Source organism: Thermobia domestica, chromosome 2 (assembly GCF_964235325.1).
Source record: "Thermobia domestica chromosome 2, izTheDome1.hap1.1, whole genome shotgun sequence".
NCBI classification, from domain to species: domain Eukaryota; kingdom Metazoa; phylum Arthropoda; class Insecta; order Zygentoma; family Lepismatidae; genus Thermobia; species Thermobia domestica.
In genome coordinates, this window is record NC_137455.1 from 270,412,686 (window position 1) to 270,433,966 (window position 21,281).

At 36.6% G+C, this 21,281-nt stretch overlaps 1 protein-coding gene across 1 annotated transcript in view; it reads left to right on the forward strand.

The window, feature by feature from the left end:
- RhoGAP5A (Rho GTPase activating protein at 5A) overlaps positions 1 to 21,281 on the forward strand; it is a 53,422-nt gene that overhangs the window by 22,038 nt on the left and 10,103 nt on the right. Inside the window, exons 5-8 of the mRNA XM_081748706.1 lie at positions 994 to 1,156; positions 5,942 to 6,193; positions 10,341 to 10,478; positions 13,877 to 13,982. Of these exons, the coding sequence (XP_081604832.1) occupies positions 994 to 1,156; positions 5,942 to 6,193; positions 10,341 to 10,478; positions 13,877 to 13,982 (659 nt within the window). The remainder of the gene's footprint in view (positions 1 to 993; positions 1,157 to 5,941; positions 6,194 to 10,340; positions 10,479 to 13,876; positions 13,983 to 21,281) is intronic.

Genomic DNA, 21,281 nt, shown 5'->3' on the forward strand with positions numbered 1-21,281 from the left:
CGGCTATGTAACACAAATATATATACTGCTTTGGTCAGTTGGAGTTTTATTAATAATAACTTATGGTCTCAAAGAATAATAACAAGAGCAATACGACTTCTGCCACAACTGTAAATTGCATAATTGCTTTAGATTTACATCAGGTTCGAGTTCATATGCGTTTCGTTCGTTACATGTGCAGAGGAAAGCATACAGTTGAAATTTGTACGAACACCATCTTGCAGGGAACAGGTGGAAATTTGTAATGACTTTGGACGAGGCGTGGATGTATCTGTCGGAATGTGATGAATGGTATCTTTTAACGTTCCCGTGATTTCAGAGGCCATTCTGACTGGGTACTTGAATGTGCGAAAAATTTTCCGCACGGGTTTATGGTTGTTGGTAGTTACAGTTATAGTCCAGAGTAGACAAGAAGACTGAAATCGATCCAGCGTATCACCAGACGAACATTTTGAAACTACCATAACCCCATTATATTGCATCCCTATATGGCAGCGACACTTCTCGCATTGCCACTCTTTAGGACGAGGCGTCGAGTCATACAGCAAAGTTAACGCGAATGTACATGAAGCGGAAGACAAGTGAAAGTAATTTATGCAGTCCTTTCTACAGACATTCATGTGAAATTCCTTGATGTCTCTCCGATCGATTTTTGTGGATTTCAGTTGTTAAGACGCATGTTGAGCCGTCGAGAGCCGCGCAAACTCGATCGTCTTGGAAAATTTGTCAAGAGGAATGGAACGGACTTGATTAAACTGCTTCAACACAATCTCTTTCAGTGTAAACTGAGATCCAGGGCGATAACTAATAGACAAGATGTGCATATCAAGCACAACCGCTGATGGCGTCGTGGTATTCCTTGACCTGGTAAGGTGTCAAATTCGTTAATATAAACCTGAAACTATCTTCTGTAATCTTATCAGCTAATTTTCATTTCCAGAAGGCTGTTGTATTTTATATTTTAATTCTTTTTCTCTTTCCCTCCCTCTTCAGGCTGAGAATCAAATTAATCAACAAAAGACTGCTAATGCCGATGATCTCGTTGAATATGAGAAATCTCATGCATTTAAAGTACATACATTTAAAGGTCTTAATTGGTGTGAATTTTGTGGTAATTTTTTGTGGGGTTTTACAGCTCAGGGAGTTAAATGTGAAGGTAAGTAATACATTTAGACTTATTTATATTCTGACAGCTAGTATATTTCGTGAAAATGAAATTTTTTGATGTCAAAATTTTAAAAATATCATTATTGCACAAAACTTACGTAGATCGGGATCTTTTCTCATATGGTGATATGGGCTTTTAGTTACACAGAATACGAATGAATCTTTCGCATGCAGAATTTAATATGGTGTGAACATAGGGAAAAGGGATTTTTAGTACTGTCTATGTCGCACTTTTATGCATGAACTATTCTGTGGATCGTAAAATGAAAATGAAATGAAATTTGTAGTTTTACATTCTTTTAGTTCCTCATGGATATGCTTTTTAATCTAAAAAAGACGAATGATTAACGAAAGTAAATTATTATAAAATAATTAGTGCAACGAGAATGTTGGAGGAAACGGGAGAATCTCAAGGAAACCGACGGATACGATGTTGTCCACCACAAACTCTGTCGATAAGTTATTGGAATTATTTCCAACGTTGATATGTACTACTTGTGGTGTCTCAATTCTAAAATCTCGACCTGTGCAGAAAAATGTCAGTTTGAGAGAAATACATTCATCAACATAAGTAACTAGGAAGTTTTTACAGTTTGTTACAATTTGTTGCATACACAGTTTTACATAACGGAAATTATACAAAGGAGACAAACAACATAATTTATATATGTAGGCATAAGGCTTTTTTTTTCGGCTGTTGGTGCTGGTCCAATGATTCCTCCTCTCGACGGGCTACTGGCTGAGCGGTGTCTCACTGATGGTCTCTCCACTATACGAGACGATGGTTCGAATCACGAACAAGCTGTAGTCTAAGCTGTATGCATTGAAGTTCTGCCAACGGCTAGCATAATGACTATTCTTCGAGATGTATTATAAACTTTTAAGAGTTCGTCTATATAAATGTTAAAATCGCGTGACTTAAGACATGCCGTTACTAGACATACTGATTCATAGAATCTTTCAATTTCAATCTTCGATTCACTCTTTTATCGCGTTCTCACGTAGAACTCTCTTCGACAAACGCGCTATGGAAACTCTCCATCAACTCTCCGTCAGACTCTCCTCGTAAGACTCTCCCTGAGACCTCTGGTCCTCCTGGTTTTATCGAACTTCCTCTCAGCTGGAATCCGCCGTTTCTCCATGACGTCAGAGGTGTGTGCTCTTTCTTGTCTAGGAAACGTAGTTGTTTCCTCATTGTGGCCGACGACTGGCAATCCTTGGAATGCTTCGTCTCACGATTCCTGGCAATTCTAACATACCCGTGAAAGTGTCTGGTGTTCACAAACATCTTACAAATTTACTTACAGTGAATTTTGTTAATTCTTTCCGATCAGACATTAATTAGATTTTATCTTTAATTTCCAGACATAAAACAATTTGCTAAAGACGGTGTTCTAAATACCATTGTTACATAAGTTTTTAAAAAGCAATGACTACTACGTTTTATGTAATTTGTTTTGCCATTGATAATAATTTCCGTGTTATTTTGTTATTTTTACAATTCTTAAACTCAAAATATAAATCTTTAATAAATGAAATTAACTAAAATAGACTTGAAAATAAATAAGATATATGGGCTCTGCCACAATATGGAAAGCGCAGGGTTGAAATTTTATAGTACTGTTATTACATATTTCACTTGAACCCCTGAATTTATAAAGGTAACTAAGAAAGTTGTGTCGCTATTTGTGAAGGTTTGTGTTCAATTGGCCGTCACACCGTGAGTTAACGCGAAAGTCAGTTGTTGGTGTGAATATTTCCAACATACTACCTGGTTGTTGCAGTTCAGTTATACCTCGAACTTGCGTAAGGACAAAGTGAAAGTGGGACCTCCACAGAGCGTCATAAGGTGTGTATGCTGTACGAGTTCAAACTGGAGTCAAACGCCGCTGCAGCGCGGCGGAAGATATGCCAGGCCTTTGGTGAGGGTGTCGTGTCTACGCGGACAGTGCAGTGGAGGTTTAACGAGTTTAAGGACGGTGACGAAACACTCGAACACACATCACGTGCCGGAAGACCAACACATGTGCAGAATGAAGATCTTCAGGCAGCAATTGAGGAGAACGGTGGCCAGACACATGTGGAACTAGGACTACAATTCAGTGTGAGTGAAAAAAACATTCTGCAGCAACCCCATCAACTTGGGAAGCACTATAAGTTGGGTCGATCGGCTCCACATGATTTGACTCCTGGCCAGAAGGCAACGCGAGTAAACACCTGTGTTTCTTTGCTGTCTCGTCTGAGGAAGGAGCCATTTCTGGACAGGATGTTGACATGTGATGAGAAGTGAGTCCTGTACAAAGTTCCACGTCGTCGTCATCATTGGTTAGCTTCCCATAAACCGGTTCCAAAACAACCGAAACCAGCACTGCATCAGAAGAAAGTCCTCCTGTATGTTTGGTGGACTACTCGCGGCGTCGTGCATCGGGAACTGCTACCAGTTGGTCAGAGTATCAACTGCTGGGCTGTCAGCAGTTGAGCCGTGTTCAAGAAAAACTCAAATCTCTGGAGCCATCACTTCTGAATCGCAGAGGTCCTCCTGTTACAGGACAACGCTAAGCTCCACGTAGCTAGAATGACCCGGGACACCATTTTACGCCTTGGATGGGAAACACATTGCATTTGCAATACTCCCATACATTGCACTGTCCGATCATCACCTGTTCCATTCCTTGGAAAATCACCTTAGAGGACACCAGTTCAAATCCCTAGTAGAGGTGCAAAATTCACTTTATACCTTCTTCGCTTCACGGGCCAACAAGTTCTATCGCGATTGAATCCATGGCCTTCCAGAACGTTGGCAGAAGATCGTCGATGCTGATGGAGACTACTGTTGATCTTCCAGGTACGTCTTAGATGACATATCGATGTTCGAAGGTAGTAGATAAAAAGCGATAGAACTTTCTTGGTTACCTTTATACTACACGAAGTTTTGTATAAGGCTCTTCCTGCTACACATATCGTATATAATTGCGTAGACTATGAAGCCACGAAATATGTTACTTGGCAGGGCATTTTGCTTAGATGAGTGCGAATAACAAAGTCACTTGCACGCAGGGAGAGGGTGGAATCCGGAAATTCAGTAGTAGTGCGCTAAGGTCCCTGGTTCGATCCGAGACCATGTGAATTGTGGTGGACAACATCGTGTCCATGCATTTTCTCGATGTTCTCCCATTTCCTCCCTCCAATTCTTTCATAATTATTCATTTTCATTAATCATCCGTCTCCTTTAGCCTACAGAGCATAACCATGGAATGTTAAATTAAAGATTTCGTTCATTTAGAGAACGCAGAGGAAGGGCTGAAATATTGTCCTCGATAATAAGTGAGTGTATTTACTAATATGTTATACATATTATTTACTAATATTATTAGATGTTATTGATGAAGCTTAGCGTCTCTTTTCATCACCGAGGCTATATGAGACGTTAGGGTGGAAGTTAAGGTGGAAACCGAACCACCGTAATGCTTTTAGATTTCAAGGCTCTCCTTGCACCAGGAATCGAATCCGAGACGCGTTAGCCACTAGACCAGACGGGAAGACTAGTAAAATTAGATGTTGGTCATAGATACTATTTACAAAAGTTATATATTTGATGTATTACAGCCAGTTGAAAAAATGTGCCGTAAGAACAAAAGCAAGAACACAACAATGACGAAAAAGAAAGGAAATTACAATATTATGTCTTTGATTTGCAGTATTTTGTCTTTTCTTTCTACATTATTATATCTGAATAATATAGATTGCTTAGTAACATTTTGAACCTCATAAGTGCAGGATGTGACCTAAAAATGCCTTTTTCATTATGTTAGGAGTGAAAAACTAACTTTCATTACTGCATTAGTTTCCATGCTATTGTATTTAATGTAAGTTTTGTACTTTACAAGAACTGAATAAAAATGGGTACATTAGTCAAGAAGCAAGGTCCTTAACATACTATAGTAAGAAAAAAAATCTTATGTCAATTCGTTATGTTTGTTATATAAGTGAGAAATTACTGTATTTAAAAATACACGAAACTGCGATATATATATATATATATATATATATATATATATATATATATATATATATATATATATATATATATAATGAATTATTTACTTACTTGTTTTCCTGTGTCAGTTGTTATATCATACATATGCACTAAGTCTGTGCGATACATTCACGTTTGCTGTATATAGAAAAAAATAGCAGTTGCCTCCAATTTTTCTGGGGGTTGCAGTTTTATCACTAAGTATTGATATTATTTAACAGTTATTCTTTTAATTTCCTACCCGGGTTCGATTCCCGGCGGGAGCTCGTAGTTCGGATTCCACGTTAATTAGTAGGTCTACGTCTCATATAGCCTCGCTGCTGAACGGAACGTAAAACTCAAAATCAATCAATCAATCAAATCTTTTAATTTCCACTGTGTTGATATAACTAAATATGGGAAGTGTGATATGACTGAAGCTTGTGTTTGTTGCTAAAGAGGAGTGCCCGATTGTAGGATTCGAAATATTGAACATTACAATTGACATAGAAACACAAGTAGAGGAATAAATTGTTATATCATAATGTTTTCTATACGCTCCATAAGTAATTTATGTATATAGTCTACACTGAATATACGTTGCTTTAAACAACATGTTTTGTCATACTGAATAAAAAAAAGCTGTAAATGGTTTGACACTTAAATTAAACGAAAGATATACATGACAACTCAAAACAGCTGAAGAATTGACTGAGTGATAAATTCTTTAGTTACTGAAAATAACATTTAACTTTGCAGATTGTGGTTTCAGTGCACATAATAAATGCTCAGAGAAAGTTCCGAATGACTGCTGTCCAGATTTGAAACATATTCGTGGAGTGTTTGGCATTGACCTCACTACCCTTGTTAAAGCGCATCACACTGTGAGGCCGTTTATTGTGGAAAAGTGCATTAAAGAAATAGAAACTAGAGGTTTAGATGCCGAAGGAATCTACCGAGTTTCAGGCTTTGCGGAGGAAATAGAATCTCTTAAATTGGCGTTGGATAAAGGTATGTATTGTCAGCTTTGTTGAGATTTTGTTTGGTTTTAACTAACTTACACGTTAAGAGTGTAGTACATTGGTATCCAAAACTTAAGCATATTGCGAGAAGTTGCATATAAGGGCCAGGAAGAGTATTCAAGCACGGGCAATGTGGACGGCGCGCATTGATTGAGAAGCTCATTGAACGGGTCATGACAAGTGTCACCCTGGCCCTCTATGAGAAGAAATCGAACACTATGCTTGAAGCGAAAATGTGCGCATTCTGTGTAGATCTGTTTTAATGAGTGGAGGGTACTGCCGAGTTGAATGTGGCAATAGATAGCAGGAATATAGCACAAAGATGTAATTTGGATTCGTTTACCAAGGGTTGCATTATCAGATGATTAGAACGAGGTAGGGCACAGACGGCAGTAGCAAGAGCTATCCATGTTTCACAAAGTATCATGTTCAAGTTGTGAAAACATACAGGAGACGTCAGTCGTAGGCCTAGTGGAATCATCCACGTGTGACAACTCCATAATAGGATCGATATCTGATCATAACTGTGCGGCGCAAGCGAACTATGTCTGTAAGAGAACGGTCAGTAGAACCTGCATCTGCCTCTCTGGTGATAATGTCGCGCCAAACTGGGTACGGATACGGGGTCGCAGTGTAGTATCTGTATGCCCATGGCTTGCAACATGTGTATCGACTGACTCCAGCACACAAAAGAGCCCATTTACAGTGGTGTCGAGAACATTGCCAGTGACCCGCAATAAAAGGACTCGCGTACTTTTCACGGATAAATGATGATACAGTTTCCACAGCGATTCCCATCGCACTCTGATCTGACGCGAACAAGAAACCTACTTTGATCCCATGAACATTTTGGAAAGGGATCGGTATGATGGTAGTGGCGTACTGGACTGGACATTATGGTGATGGTCTTACAGACTTGAATATTTTCAATACAGAATCCATTAGCCCAGATATACAGTGACAAGGTTTGGCATGCGTATATACAACTTTTCAGGTGCGCAGTCAGCTCACAATTTCTGGTCGTGAATGGCAATACCCGTTTTCATTGTGCCAAATTAGTGGATGAGTACCTAGCGATGGAAGACATTTAGCAACCAACGCGACTTTCCAACCTAAGTGCAATTGAATATATATGGGAAGCACTAGGAGGACGTGTTGAAGCCTGACAGCCGCACTACAAAATACACGGAGTAGAACTCTGCACTTCTCTTGGTGAGGATGGAATCAGCTGCCCCAAGAGCACCCGAATAACCTAGTCTTCAACATGGAGCGTCAGTGCCAGACATGTGTGGCTATTCGGACTAACCATACTCCATATTAACTTGTTTCCGGTGCCAGTACTACATCTCACAACCTACTTTTAGCGTTTACGTTGTGTGACCCTTGCTATCATGGTTCTTGCAAATATAGCCTATTCCGTGTGCTGTATGTGTGGTATGTTGCTATGGTAGTGTGGTGTTTTCCTTGGTGCGATTTATGTACGTTCTTCGTGCTCTTTGTCCTCGAATATTCATTTTGCTTAAGTTTTGGACACCAGTGTAGTATAATTCAAAGCATTATATTGGTAAATTTAAATAACTAAACAAATACAGAAACATTCCTTTGAGTGCCGTGAATCAAACGTAAGTTGCAGCACCAGTAAGGTATTCGGTTGAATTAAAATATTGACTACGATATAGCACCTCGTGGAGTCACTTCCAAACGAAATGGTAGTTAACCAGGCGAGAGATAGTGATACCTGGTAAGTTCTGCATAAGGGTACTTTTTTAAATGTGCTTTTATATCTTACACAGCGAATTCTTTTAAATTCTAATTATTTGAATTTCTTGTTTGAATAATTCAAAGTGAGACAGTGTTCAGCAGTTCCAGGAAAGAATGTACAGTATTAAAAGACTACTAATTTACCGACTGACAGTTTCCAGTTTCTAAAAGAAAATAATCTTCCCAACAACTTGTGAACAACGTCCCTTCATGCATGCTCATGAATGCGCATGTTGGGAAACAAATGATTTACTACGTACCCAAGGCACGCTGTGTAATCGGCACGCTTGATAACTTTCTAATACGTTTAATATACCCAGAACACCCATTGTATTAGCACGTATTAAGTTAGCCAACTACCACCGTTCATGTATGATATATATCGCAGCGTATAAACAAGATGTAATTAAAAGTAACTGAGGGCATTGGCAACGATCATCTATATAAAAGAACAAAATTAATAGTGTAAATTTTCTGAAAAATTCTTTTACATCAAGTTAACATACTAATATACAGAAGAAATGATTCAAAAGACTTCAAAAACTAAAAATAAAGTTTCCATTCAAAACTATATACGAACGTAAATATGTATTAAACAAAACCTTTAACTTTTACACTGCAGCCGACTTAAATGGATTTGAGATTACGTATATCAAATAAATTGTCCTTTTTAATCAATCAATGTACTAACTGTTTTACATGGTAGAGTTTATTCATCATTGTTCCTAGTGAGTGTGTAGCTACGTACTGTGTTATCTTCCGAAGGTATTTTCACCTTCTTTGTTTACGATGCCCATGGGATTACGCAGCTGTCGACCAGTTCTCTTTCCCTTCTCACGTACATCTTACTATAGGGAACCAGCTATCCAGAATCATTTTTGTTCATTTGCGAGATGCATGTATTGACATCCTGCACTTGCGTGATACTGCTCTCGTGTTTCCCATGGTCACAGTTTTCATCGAATCCGTAGCTATGCCTTCGCAGGACATCTTTCTACTCGAAACAACTTTGTTGCGTACAATTGACGATTTTCTCGTTGTATGTTTTGTTTTAGATGTACGAAATATCCTACTTTCCTTTAGGGGCTACCCTTTGTGCCGGCCGTGCTTCCGATCCATCCCTACAATAATGAAATCTTAGGCACGAATAATTCATATTGCATTTGACCGGACCTCAAACCAACATTTCGTTTTCGAGTTATAGCCATTTTTGTCCTGTTGCGACAAATTTTGGTGGCTTTTATATCCGAAACGAGGCACTTCCAGATACTTGTTCCTATTCTAAAATTGCTGTATATACAATAGGCATGTGTCGTTGATCTAGGTACCTAATAAATGCATGTTTTTGAATATTGCCAGTTTTGAATAATTTGATTTTTTCGTATTCTCTTGGAGTTCGAACTAAAAAGAGCCCGTTGTGGATATGTAATTAGGTGCCAGAAAATAGTGTTAACATAATTACAAAAATAAAAAGCTGAGTGCACTGAGAACACTTTCGCTAAAACACTTTATCAAACAGGGTCAGAGAAAAGAGGGAGAAAAGAACAGAACAATAAAATGAGAAGTATCCGGGTAAGCAGCATGTTACAGTATAATGTCACGTGGTAGTGTCAGATTGTAAATAGATGGAGTCTGTGTTGTGACGACGTGACTGCGTTTCAACATGGCACTCACGTGGATGTCTTTTAACCTTTTCGTAGCTCTCTTATTTTCACTTTCTTTTCTTCCTACTTCTTCCCCTCGTATTCAATTTTGTATTCCTCTTTTGGGACTATTGTTTCAATTTTATATATATAACTCCAAAAGGAAACATTTGTGCTCTCAGGTTGGTCTATACTTTTTGTCTTATCTTGATGTCAGGAATCACCTGCCAAACGTTGTCGGTGTTGTTTTGAAACACCCTATGAAACTGGCAGGTATACTTAAAAATGTCTTGATTTTCATTAATTTATTCTCTCTCAAAACTCGGACTTTTTCAGGAAAAAAGGTGGAAAAAAGTGAGAAGAGGCATTACTGATATAGACCCACATCACTTATATAGATCGTTAGTTCATGATCTCTTTCACTCAAAACAACGAGTGAGTTTCATATTCGAACAAACAAATATTCACGATATCGGCGAAAAATGAAAAATGCAAATGTAGAAATTGTACCACCACCATTAAAGATATAGTATTTGCGATCTGTAATGTGTATATAACATAATCTATTCTCTTTTTGTTATTATGCCTGTCTTTGAGCCGCTAGTACTTTTACAATGAGTGCATGAAATAGATCGAAATAGATGTCGTATAGTTGTAGAATCTTCTAATCTCTATTGGGAGGTATTTTTATTTATATAGTTTTTATTGATATATATTCAATTTCTTTTGCAGACGGAGAAAACGCTGACATAGGTCCTAATGTTTGTGATAACATTAATGTCATTGCAAGCATATTAAAACTTTACTTCAGGCTGTTACCGATTCCGTTGATAACGTTTGAATCTCATCCTCCTCTTCTAAATGCTGCAAGTAAGTACAAACATTTATTCTATTTTCTTCTGTACACTCAACTATGTTTACAGTAACTATTTACAATAAGTTAACTTCACTTTCACTGGAATTTATTGTGGTTTGTATATGTCTCAGTAGTCGCATATCATTTGACAATGTTATATTTATAAAAGAGTATTTTGTTGAAACTGTATGTATGTGGTTTATTTGTAGCATATATATTACAAAATACTACATAACAGTCATCATAGATGTTAGATTATTATTTGTAACATCTGTTTGTAACTTAAGTCTCTCTAACAATTATTTGTAACAATTCTTAACTCTTTCTAGCAACGGAGTTGGACTCCAGTTTTTAATAGTGCTGGAAATTTTCTGAATAGATTTTATTTACTATAACTCATATCGTAACATTAATCAACACATTCTGGTATTATTCTCGCCATTCCGCTATGTATTAAGTTTACTCAGAAATCTAGGTAGCAAATTTTCTTTTCTGGAAGTTTAAGTTTAGTTATTATTGATATACATTTCTGATCTGATGAAGTGTCTTTCCCATAGAATTGTGTGCAACTTAAGAAAGCAATAACTATACCAAAACTCTCCCCCCCCCAAAAAAAAAAAAAAACATATGTGAAAGGTGCGAATAAAAGACATACTTAAAATAAGATATTGTAACCAGACAAAATTAAAGCTGCTTAACATCAAAATCTAACGTAAGTTTTGAAACTTACTTTATTACAAAAGAAAGGAAGAAAGAAAAAAACTATATTGAACAGCGATAAAGATATTTTTGGTAAATCCAACCTCATAAACAGCCTTCTAGAAAGACCTTTATCATCATCGAATATCCTTGTATGAAAATTATAGTAGATATCAAAACTTCCTTCTTTCTCCCCTAACATATTTACTGAGATTCCTTTGTAATGTGTGAAATGCATTACATATAATTTTTATCTTTTTAGTGATTCTTCATATAATCCCAACTTATCTGTTTCAACTTAATTTTGTTGTCCTTTTTCTCATGATAATGAGAACTGCATAATGTTGTCGAAATACTGCCATCTCGTGTAAGAAAATTTTCAGCTAAATATCTAAAATACATATGCATATTATTGATTTTATTACATTAATCACAATCTAAAATTTTAGTCAGACTCTCTTGTGTATGTACAGAGTACGTGGTGTCTCGAATTTCTTAATTGACAAATATACTTAATTTTTTTTTTCCATTTCTGAACTAAGAGAACATAGTTTTGATTTTTGAACATTTTAGTCATCCACGTGAATCATTCCTTTTACAAACATACCAAAATACTAAAGAGATTAGTTATTTATGACAAAAGCTAGACGAGGAAGCTGGGGTTGTTCTCTCTTAACACTTTCAGCCCCAACTCTGTTTGAGTAAATTTCATCCCGGGACCAGACTACAGTTTGCTATGAACACTGTCAGCCAATGTGTATCTATTTGATACACGTGGTCCATCAGTAAACCCTCACTGTGTATCAAAAAGATACACATGGGGCTGAAAGTGTTAATGTCGTGCGACTAAAAATGGTTAATTGGGAAAACCTGAAAGTCTTTTTGTTTTTCATGTCCCATCTCTAGACGTAGAACGTTGAGGAGAGAGGAAAACACTGACCGACTGGGTAAATTCACTCTGACATTTTGTTAGATTTTATTATTTTTATTTTTATTTATTTATTATTATTATTTTTTATTATTTTTTTTGTCAAAACAAATGTCTAACTATTGTAATGTTATCCCGGTTCTTATTGTATTCAGGTAATATATAACAATGTATAAGTTATACATACTTTTTGATTTGCTATTCAATACTTCACATTTCTGTTTGTTCACCCATCTCTTTTTCTTGTATATTGCATTGTTTGTTTTCCGGTATACTTGTAAAATCATTATCCAATATGGTTTATTTATTTCTGTTTACTTATATCTATCTGAAACCATACTAAAACACTCGCATACTAAAATTAACTACTACCCATTCCACGGTATCACTTAGCAGTCTCCATTGTTAAACTGAGGGGGACGCGGTGGCTCAGTGGTAGAGCGTTCACCTCCGGTGCTTGGGGTCCCTGGTTCGATCCCAGCCACGCCGTGTGAACTTTGTGGTGGACAAACAGCGTGCTCGTGGGTTTTATCGGGGTTCTCCCGTTTCCTCATACTTTCTTCATTCCACCATTTCACTCATTTCTCATTATCACCGTCTTCTTTAGCCTAACCGGCATATTCGTGGGACGTTAAACTTAAAGATTTCATTTTTTTTTCATTGTTAAACTGAGTTTTTTACAAGTGAATAAGTGATTGTACATGTGTCTTCGTCAGTTGCTAAGAATGATTCACTACGTTCACGTTTTTGGCAAGTGATTCCTGATTGTTCCATTTCCTGTGAATCCAAATCACGTATTCTGTACCAAAGTATTTGAATTTAGAATAATAAACAAATCAGTTATTGTCAAATATGAAACCATTTATCTCATCTCCAGTTTAGGGCTAAATTAAGTCGTGTTATAATAACAGAGCTTTCGTAATAAGTGTGTAGGAGGGATTTGAAAAATATTGTGCGTAGTCTCCACGCTCTCGCCTTTGGTGTGAGCGCTTCCGGGTTCGATTTCCGAAGGGGTCACTCAATGGAGAAAGTGTAAAAGATTTTTCAGACCAGCCATCCTGACTAAGGTTTTCCTCATTCATACTAGACAAATGCCGGGATGGTACGTGTACCTAACGAAGGTCGCAGGCCGCTTCCTCCCTTCCTCATTCATTTTTGCCTCCCCAGTTCCCTGGGTAGTGTAACCACCGAGGGACATCATCCTTCATACGTGACGAGCTAACATGGCCATAGATGCCGAAAGCCAGAAATCTAATTCTGAAGTCGAATCCTAAAAATATTGTTAGAATGAATGTACTTGTAATTCACTACGTCAGTACACTACACAGTATTATTTTTATTCCGAAGTGCAAAGCAGTGAAGAAGTTTTTGAACAGCATTAGACTGACTGTTCTTCTCGGTTAGTTATGAAAAAGAATATGCCCAAAACTTAGTCGTTTGATCTGGTTCAGCTCAAATATACATCACTATACGGGTGTTAAAACTTATATGTATATGGTTTCTGTTTGGATCCCAAGTTAATATGGATTTTTTTAAGAATGTCCGGGTTCCTTTATTTTCATCAGCCCAACAATCATTCCATCGTTCATTTATTTACATATATTGTTGTCTGCTTTAAGCTGTAGAGAGCTAACAATAGAACGCTAAAAATATGGTTTAGAAAATTTCATTCACGAGTATTTGGAAGTCAATAAAAAGTTATTTCCTTTAAGTAAGTTATATGTAAACAAATAATGGTTACGTTGCCATATTTCTCATCTCTGTCGTTTTTTCCCTCTTATGTAGTGGTGAAGACATTGCCAGAGAGAATAGACTCTATTAAAGATGCTTTAATGTTACTTCCCCCAGCTCATTATAATACTCTAAAATATCTTATGGAACATTTAAACAGGTAAGTAAGATATGTAACACTGCGAATGGAAATAACACAAAATAGTTTAAAAAATAGTACGGTAAATAACGAAATACTTTTGGATTAAAATGGAGATATTTCAACCATTTAAAACAGTTGTCTTTATGAAGGGAATTTAAGCACAACATTTTATGGTGTGGATTAAAGCTAAGCCTAAGATGTTAAAAGCAAATGTTAGGAACAGTATCACACAGCTTCAAACGTAAACCGTAAATTTTTATAATATGGTTAAAAGGAACAAGTGATATAGAGAAAAGATAATGTGAAAACAATGTCACAAACTCAAGAAGAACCCTCTTCACTGGTCTAGTGGCTAGCATATGCGCCTTAGGTGCACGTGGTCTTAGGTTCTATTTTCAGTGGCTTGAAATTTGAAGGTATTACGGTGGTTTGGATTCGCCTTAAACTATAGGTCCCCGTCTCATATAGGCTTGGTGCTGAAAAGAATATTAAACTCCCAATTCAACCAACAAATTTAAGACAATAATTGTTTATCTGTGGTGTAATCGTCTGAGCTCAATGTTTGATAATTCTCGTGTCATAAATTGTAATTCCATATCCATTTTATTATTATTATTATTATTATTATTATTATTATTATTATTATTATTATATTATTATTATTATTATTATTATTATTATTATTATTATTATTATTATTATTATTATTATTATTGTTTATTTATTTATTTATTATTTTTATCGTTTAAGAAAGGAAAATGCTTAAAGTATAGTGACATTCTCTATCTATAGGAATCTATCATACTAATGCACGTATGTATATATAATGTTTGTATTTTAAAAATAAAACTGCAGTTGTGTACACCCTTATCAACAGGTGACAGTAAGCTCAAATCGTAAGAAGAAACGTTTTAGTGTAAATAAACTATATTATGCGTGTAATTTAATTTTCATTTAGAAATAGATGCAGGGGACACGTGTTCGATTCCCGGTAGAAGTTCATGCGGTGCGGATCCCAATTTAGCTGTAGATCCACGTTTCATATGGGCACGGTGCTGAAAGGAATGCAAAACTCGAATCCAACCATCATTAAGAAATAAAACTTAACAGTGTTTTGGTTAGGAGAATTAGACTGAAGAAAATAATGTTTGATTTGATTTGATCTTTGGTTTAGCGTCTCCTTGAGCAGCGAGGCTATATGAGACATGGACCTACAGTTTAACGTGGGATCCGAACTACATGAGCTCCCGCCGAGAATCGAATCCAGATCTCCCACGCCAAAGGCGCGCGTACGCTAACCGCTTAGCCACGAGTGAGCATAATGTGTTGAGATGACATGTATTTATACTCTATACAGAAAACATACTTTTAAAAAAGGTACTCACTTTGCTCTTCTGTATTCTGTTGCGGATTTGTTTATATATATAGGATATATATTGAACATCGAATTTCGCTGATTGCGTTCACCATTGTCAAGACAGATAAGAGAAAAGAAGTTCAGAGAGCAGGGATTATGTGAATTGATGCCGTAGGTGGTAACTATATACACTGACATATAGTAACTACACTAGTAAATATTAACTCCTTAAAGATTTCATTGCAAGTTTCATAATATACAAATTTTAAATTATCGTGCTTCGTTTGTGGTTGATACGATGGTGTCAGTCATATTCTAACTTTTGCTCAATGCGTCCATATCGGAATTTAATTTTAATTCTTTGGTTCGAATAATAATAATAATAATAATAATAAAACCTCATATGCCTGTCTGTCTATAGAGAATGAAGAGTTTTTGATCGCTTTCAGTTTATTTATTTATTTATGTATTTATTTATTTATTTTATTGTATTCTACTTCTTTTATGACCTGATGTTGGACACGTGTTTCGAGAATTGTAGCCGGTATACTGTAAATACCAAAGATTTGTGGACAATGCGATCTATTTATATTGCAGATATGCTCAGTTAGTACTTCCATACAACAGCTTGTTGACTAATTAATTGTATGTTTAATGGGGACGTCAGAATCAAGGAATATACGACAATCTATTCTCCTTATAACCTCAGATCAACGTAACAAAGGTAACTCAAATTAACAACTATATAAACTCAATGGACCTAACAGAATATAGGATATTGAACAAATTCCACATCAAGATATACCGCAAAGACAGCAGACACCTAATATATTGTTCCAACTTCTGCATGCTGAAATAAAATTAAAACAAATATTGTAATTATTTCTCTCGTAGAGCCTCAACCCCAGTGTTCCAATGGTAGTAACAGTACAACTGAAATCACTGTTTATTAAACTCTTGCTGTACTGTACTGTGGGGTTACAACCACAGTTATTTGCTCAATTATCAGTTCTTTACTGAAAGAATGTGGGGATAGCACTTCGCATGGCAAGAGAGAAAGTACGTGGGGATCTGAGCAGTACAGCGTTGAAGTAATTAATTGAGGATGAATGAAATGAAATGCATGTTTTCTAATAGAAGAAATCACAGAGACGCAAAGGTTAGGAAAGGAAAGGGTTTTACTGTACCTCAGCCATTTCGATGTGAAGAGCCTCTTCAATTATCGGGTGAAGCCTTATCCTCCAATTCGTTGAGTGTTTCCGTCTGGTATCGATCCCGGACCTCACGTTCGAGAGTGAAGAACCTCTCGACCTCAGGGCAACAGCTTCCAGATGTCCTGGCCTCTTCGGAATGACACCTCTGTCATGCAGTGGATGGTGAGGGCCCAGGCGTGCCGACCGTCTCTCAATTGCTGCTACGACGACTCTTCTGAATAGGGGTCCAAAGTGTGTTTCTGGCGGCTCCTGTCACACACTTCTCACCTCGAGGGTTCCGTGTCCCCTGGTTTTGTTCTACTTCCTAGCTTTCGCTTCTTCCTGGTGCTCCGCACGTGGATGACTAGCTCATCACAATTATCTTGGTCAATAGGGAAGTTTAATTGCTGAAACGGCGTGGCTGAGTTTGTTTTGGTGAAGTTACGGAAACTAGGAAGAGAATGGTAAGCATGAATTTGTATTGGGATGAGGTGACAACATAGGGAAGTCTCTTCTTTATTATTTAATAATTACAATTTCTTGTTTGAAAAACAAAATAACTACATACAGGGAGAATTCAAAATAGGCGCTTAGCCTGATATCCTCTACAAAACATCAAAACGAAAAATGGTTACAGTATTGACACTGAAAAAATGGTTGAAAACGCTCAAAATGGACAGTAGCAAAACAAAATATGATACAATGATATGAATTGATATACCTTTATTTCATTCAGTTTTAGACAAATTATTTGAAAAAAAAAAAAAATTAAAAAATCAGTAAACGTGATTTTTCACAGTTATTCTACCTCGAAAGACCATAGAGGAAAACATAACACATTAAGTTTCTTCACTAATTCTCAGAAATTCGATGTGCCTATGAAGTCTCGTGCATGTGACTTACACAGACATGACGAAAACTGATACACTAGACTGAAGGATAATGTTCGTGATTCCAAATTCAGCGTTGCCCCAACATCAGGTCTTTCAAAACGCGTAAAAGATACAAAACGAAATATTCATAAAATGAAAATAATAATAATAATAATAATAATAATAATAATAATAATAATAATAATAATAATAATAAATAAAAATAAATAAAAAAATTTTTTTTTTTAAATCATACGAATCCCTTTTCATTCGAACAAAGGAATCAAAATTAACGTTCAGGGAAGGCTTTAGGGACACGTTACAGGTGTGTTTATGTACCACGCGCGTCTTGAAAGGGCTAAATTCTGATATGGTCACTCTGGAAAAGAATTGGAAAAACACAATCGACATTAGTGTTCACCAGTGTAGTAATGTCAGTGTACTATTATTATTAACTATTCTGCCTTTTGGCAGGTCCTGGGACTAGTGAGGTTTTTTCTTCTCCTTTCTTATTTCTTTTCTTCTTAATTTTCAGTTTGGAGCTATAACTGTTTCTTCCATGTTCCTCGATTTTCAGCTTCCTCTTTTAACTCCCAATATTTTCTTCAATTTTTCAAATCATCGATCACTTGTGTTCTTCTTCTCCCTATTCCTCGCTTTCCTTCCATATTTTTTTCTATGGCTGTATGAAGAAAACAATTTCTTCGCAAGATGTGTCCAATCCAATTGGCTTTTCTACGAAGGGTGGTGGCTGGAAGCGTCCTCTTCTCTCTTTCTCGTTTTAAAACGTCTTCGTTTGTTACTCTTTCTGTCCATTTTATCTTCTCCATCTTCCTCCAATACCACATTTCGAAGCTCTCTAAATATTTCTTCTCTAACTTCCGTAATATCCAAGTCTCTGAACCATAAAGTCCAATGCTCCAAATATAGCACTTGACCAATTTCTCCTTTAGTCTAATATTAAGGCTGCTAGTTAAGAGTGGCCTTTCCTTGTTGAATGCTTCTTTGGCTATGGCAATTCTCGACCTGATCTCTTTGGTTCAGTACGCGTCTTTCGTCAAAAGACTTCCCAGATATTTGAAATGGTCAAACTCTTCAAGTACTCTTTGTTCTACTCTGACCTGTAAGGGGACATTTCCACGGGATATTCTCATGATTTTCTATTTTCGATGTTGATTTCCATTCCATATAGTTTCCCAGTGTCAGCTATTTTGTCAATCATCTCCTGCATTCATTCTTCAGTTCTAGGTATAATAACCGTATCACCTGCATACCTGATCTTGTTAATGATCTGCCCTCCAATCTTGAAATGTCCAATTCCCATTAATGCTAACTAAACTAACTAACTAACTCTATGGCCTAATGGTCGTTTTCCGATTGGTCTTCCAGTTAAGATTTTGAAAGCGTTCCTGGCTACATGACCTGCCCACCTGAGCCTCCTAGATTTAATGATCCTAACAATGTTGGGTAAACCGTTTAAATTATGTAGTTCCTCGTTATGAAGTTTCCGCCATTCCCCATTCCCGTTTCTCTTAATCCGAATATTCGTCTCAGAATCTTATTCTCAAATACTTTCAATCTATGTTCTTCCTTCCGAGTAAGCGGCCATGTTTTACAACCATACATAACAATCGGCATGATTATCGTTTTATATATTTTAAGCTTCAAATTCCTCGACAGAATTTGCGACAACAAGAGATTTTGAATTGAATAATAACACGAATTCCCTGCTTTTAGTCGACATTTAATTTCTTCATGAATATGGTTTTCGTGTGTTAATATTGATTCTAGATATTTGAAAGTATCCACTTTATCAAAAGTATTATTTAATATTTTAACGCATCCAAAATTTGCCGTATTACGATCCCGACGAACTTCCATGTATTTAATATTCTCTGCATGTACTTCTAAACTCATGTCCCTGCAAGCGTTTAATAAGACCTCAGCATTCTTTCTATTGTTCTCCTATCATCCCCTATTAAATTTAGATCATCAATATATGCCATAACCGGTGAACCTCGTTCAACTCTAGGCCCTGGTTGCTATCTTTGATTTTCCTTATAGCGTATTCCAGAATAAAGTTGAATAATAATGGCGACAACGCATCTCCTTGTTTCAAGCCATTCTCGACGTGAAAGCTCATGGGCAAAAATTTTCCTACCCGATCTTTTCTTTGGGATTCATTTAAACTTATCTCAATTAATCTAATTAGCTTTTTCGATATTCCAAATTCTGTAAGAATGTACAATGCTTCTCTCCTAACTGAGTCGTTAGCCTTTCTAAAATCAATAAATAGTTGATGTACCGGGATATTGTATTCCCACTTCTTTTCAAATATTTGTCGAATGGTGAATATTTGGTCGATAGTTGATCGATTTCGTCTAAGTCCGCACTGATAATCTCCAATAATTTCATCTGTGTATGCGGTCAATCATGCTAATAGAATGTTTGAGAGGATTTTATAGAACGTTGACAGAAGAGAAATGCGTCGATAATTATTACAGTTAGTTTTGTCGCCTTTCTTGTGAATTGAAACAATGATCGATTCTTTCCACTCTTGTGGTAATTCTTCCTTGTTCCAGATAAGGAGAATGAGTTTGTGTATCTTGTATTTCCATTAATGTTTCCTTCATTAACCATTCACTGTAAATATTGGATAATTGGGGCGACATACTGCATCTTTGTCTGACTCCTCTTCCAATCTCTACACTATTGGTTTCTCTTTCATTCAAGCGCAACTTGACTCGTTGTCCTATGTACAGGTTGCGAATGAGGCGTCGGTCTCTCCAGTTGACCCTACTTTCTTTAAGTATTTGTAAAAGTTTCGTCCAATTGACCCTGTCGAAAGCTTTTTGCTAGTCTGTGGAGCACAAACACAACTCTTCCTTTACGTCCAGAACTCTCTCTGAGATAATTCTCATCAACCCAATGACATCTCTGGTGCCTTTTCCTTTCCGAAATCCGAATTGATATTCGTCCAACATCTCTTCTATCTTGTTTTCCAGCCGTCTGTTCAGTATGCGTGCAATTATATTTCCAGTGTGGGAAATAAGGCTAATGGTTATTTAGTCGCTGCTCTTTTTTGCTTCCTTTTTGTTGGGTAATGCTATCATTGTAACATGAAGAAAATCCTTTGGCCATTCTCCACTCAGGTAGATCTTGTTAATATGTGAAGTCAGTACTTTCACTTCATTGTCTCCTAATCCCTTGAGCATATCTGCTGGTATGTCATTATCTCCAGTAGCCTTCCTCCTTCTCATGTCCTTGATGGCTTGTACTACTTCACTTTTCAATATACTGGGTCCTTTTTCTTTATCATCCACCTCTTCCTCTGCTTCGATCGCAATATCTTTGAATCGGTTCTTGTCATACAAACCTTTTATGTACTCTTCCCAAACTCTAAGAATTATTTTATGGTCAGTGACTACCTGGCCTTGTTGATCTTCGATTCAAAATGTGCGGAATGCGTTTGTTAGCTTTTCCTCCTAAATCTTGTGCTTTTTGATACATCAGATCATACCTGCCGCGTCGTTGAAGTTCCATTATTTCTTCACATATCCGTTCCATGTACTTTTCGTTGGCTTTGTCCTTCTCTCTTCTCAATTCATTATTTAGCCTTCTGTATTCTTTCATGTCCGTGCTTTTCGCCCTTCTGCGTTCTTTTATCTTCTTACGCATTGCTTCAGTTACCCACGGTTTTCTTGGTGATTTTTCCATCTTGCAATGTTGTTGTAGAGTGTGTCAAGTAGAATCTGTTTAACTTTTCCCGAACTATTTTCTACATTGTCCACCATATCACCAATTACACACAATTTTTCTTCAATCTTTTCTTTTACATCATTGTCCATACTTCTTAGTCACTCTAACTTCCATTTTCGATTTCTCTTCCCATTTT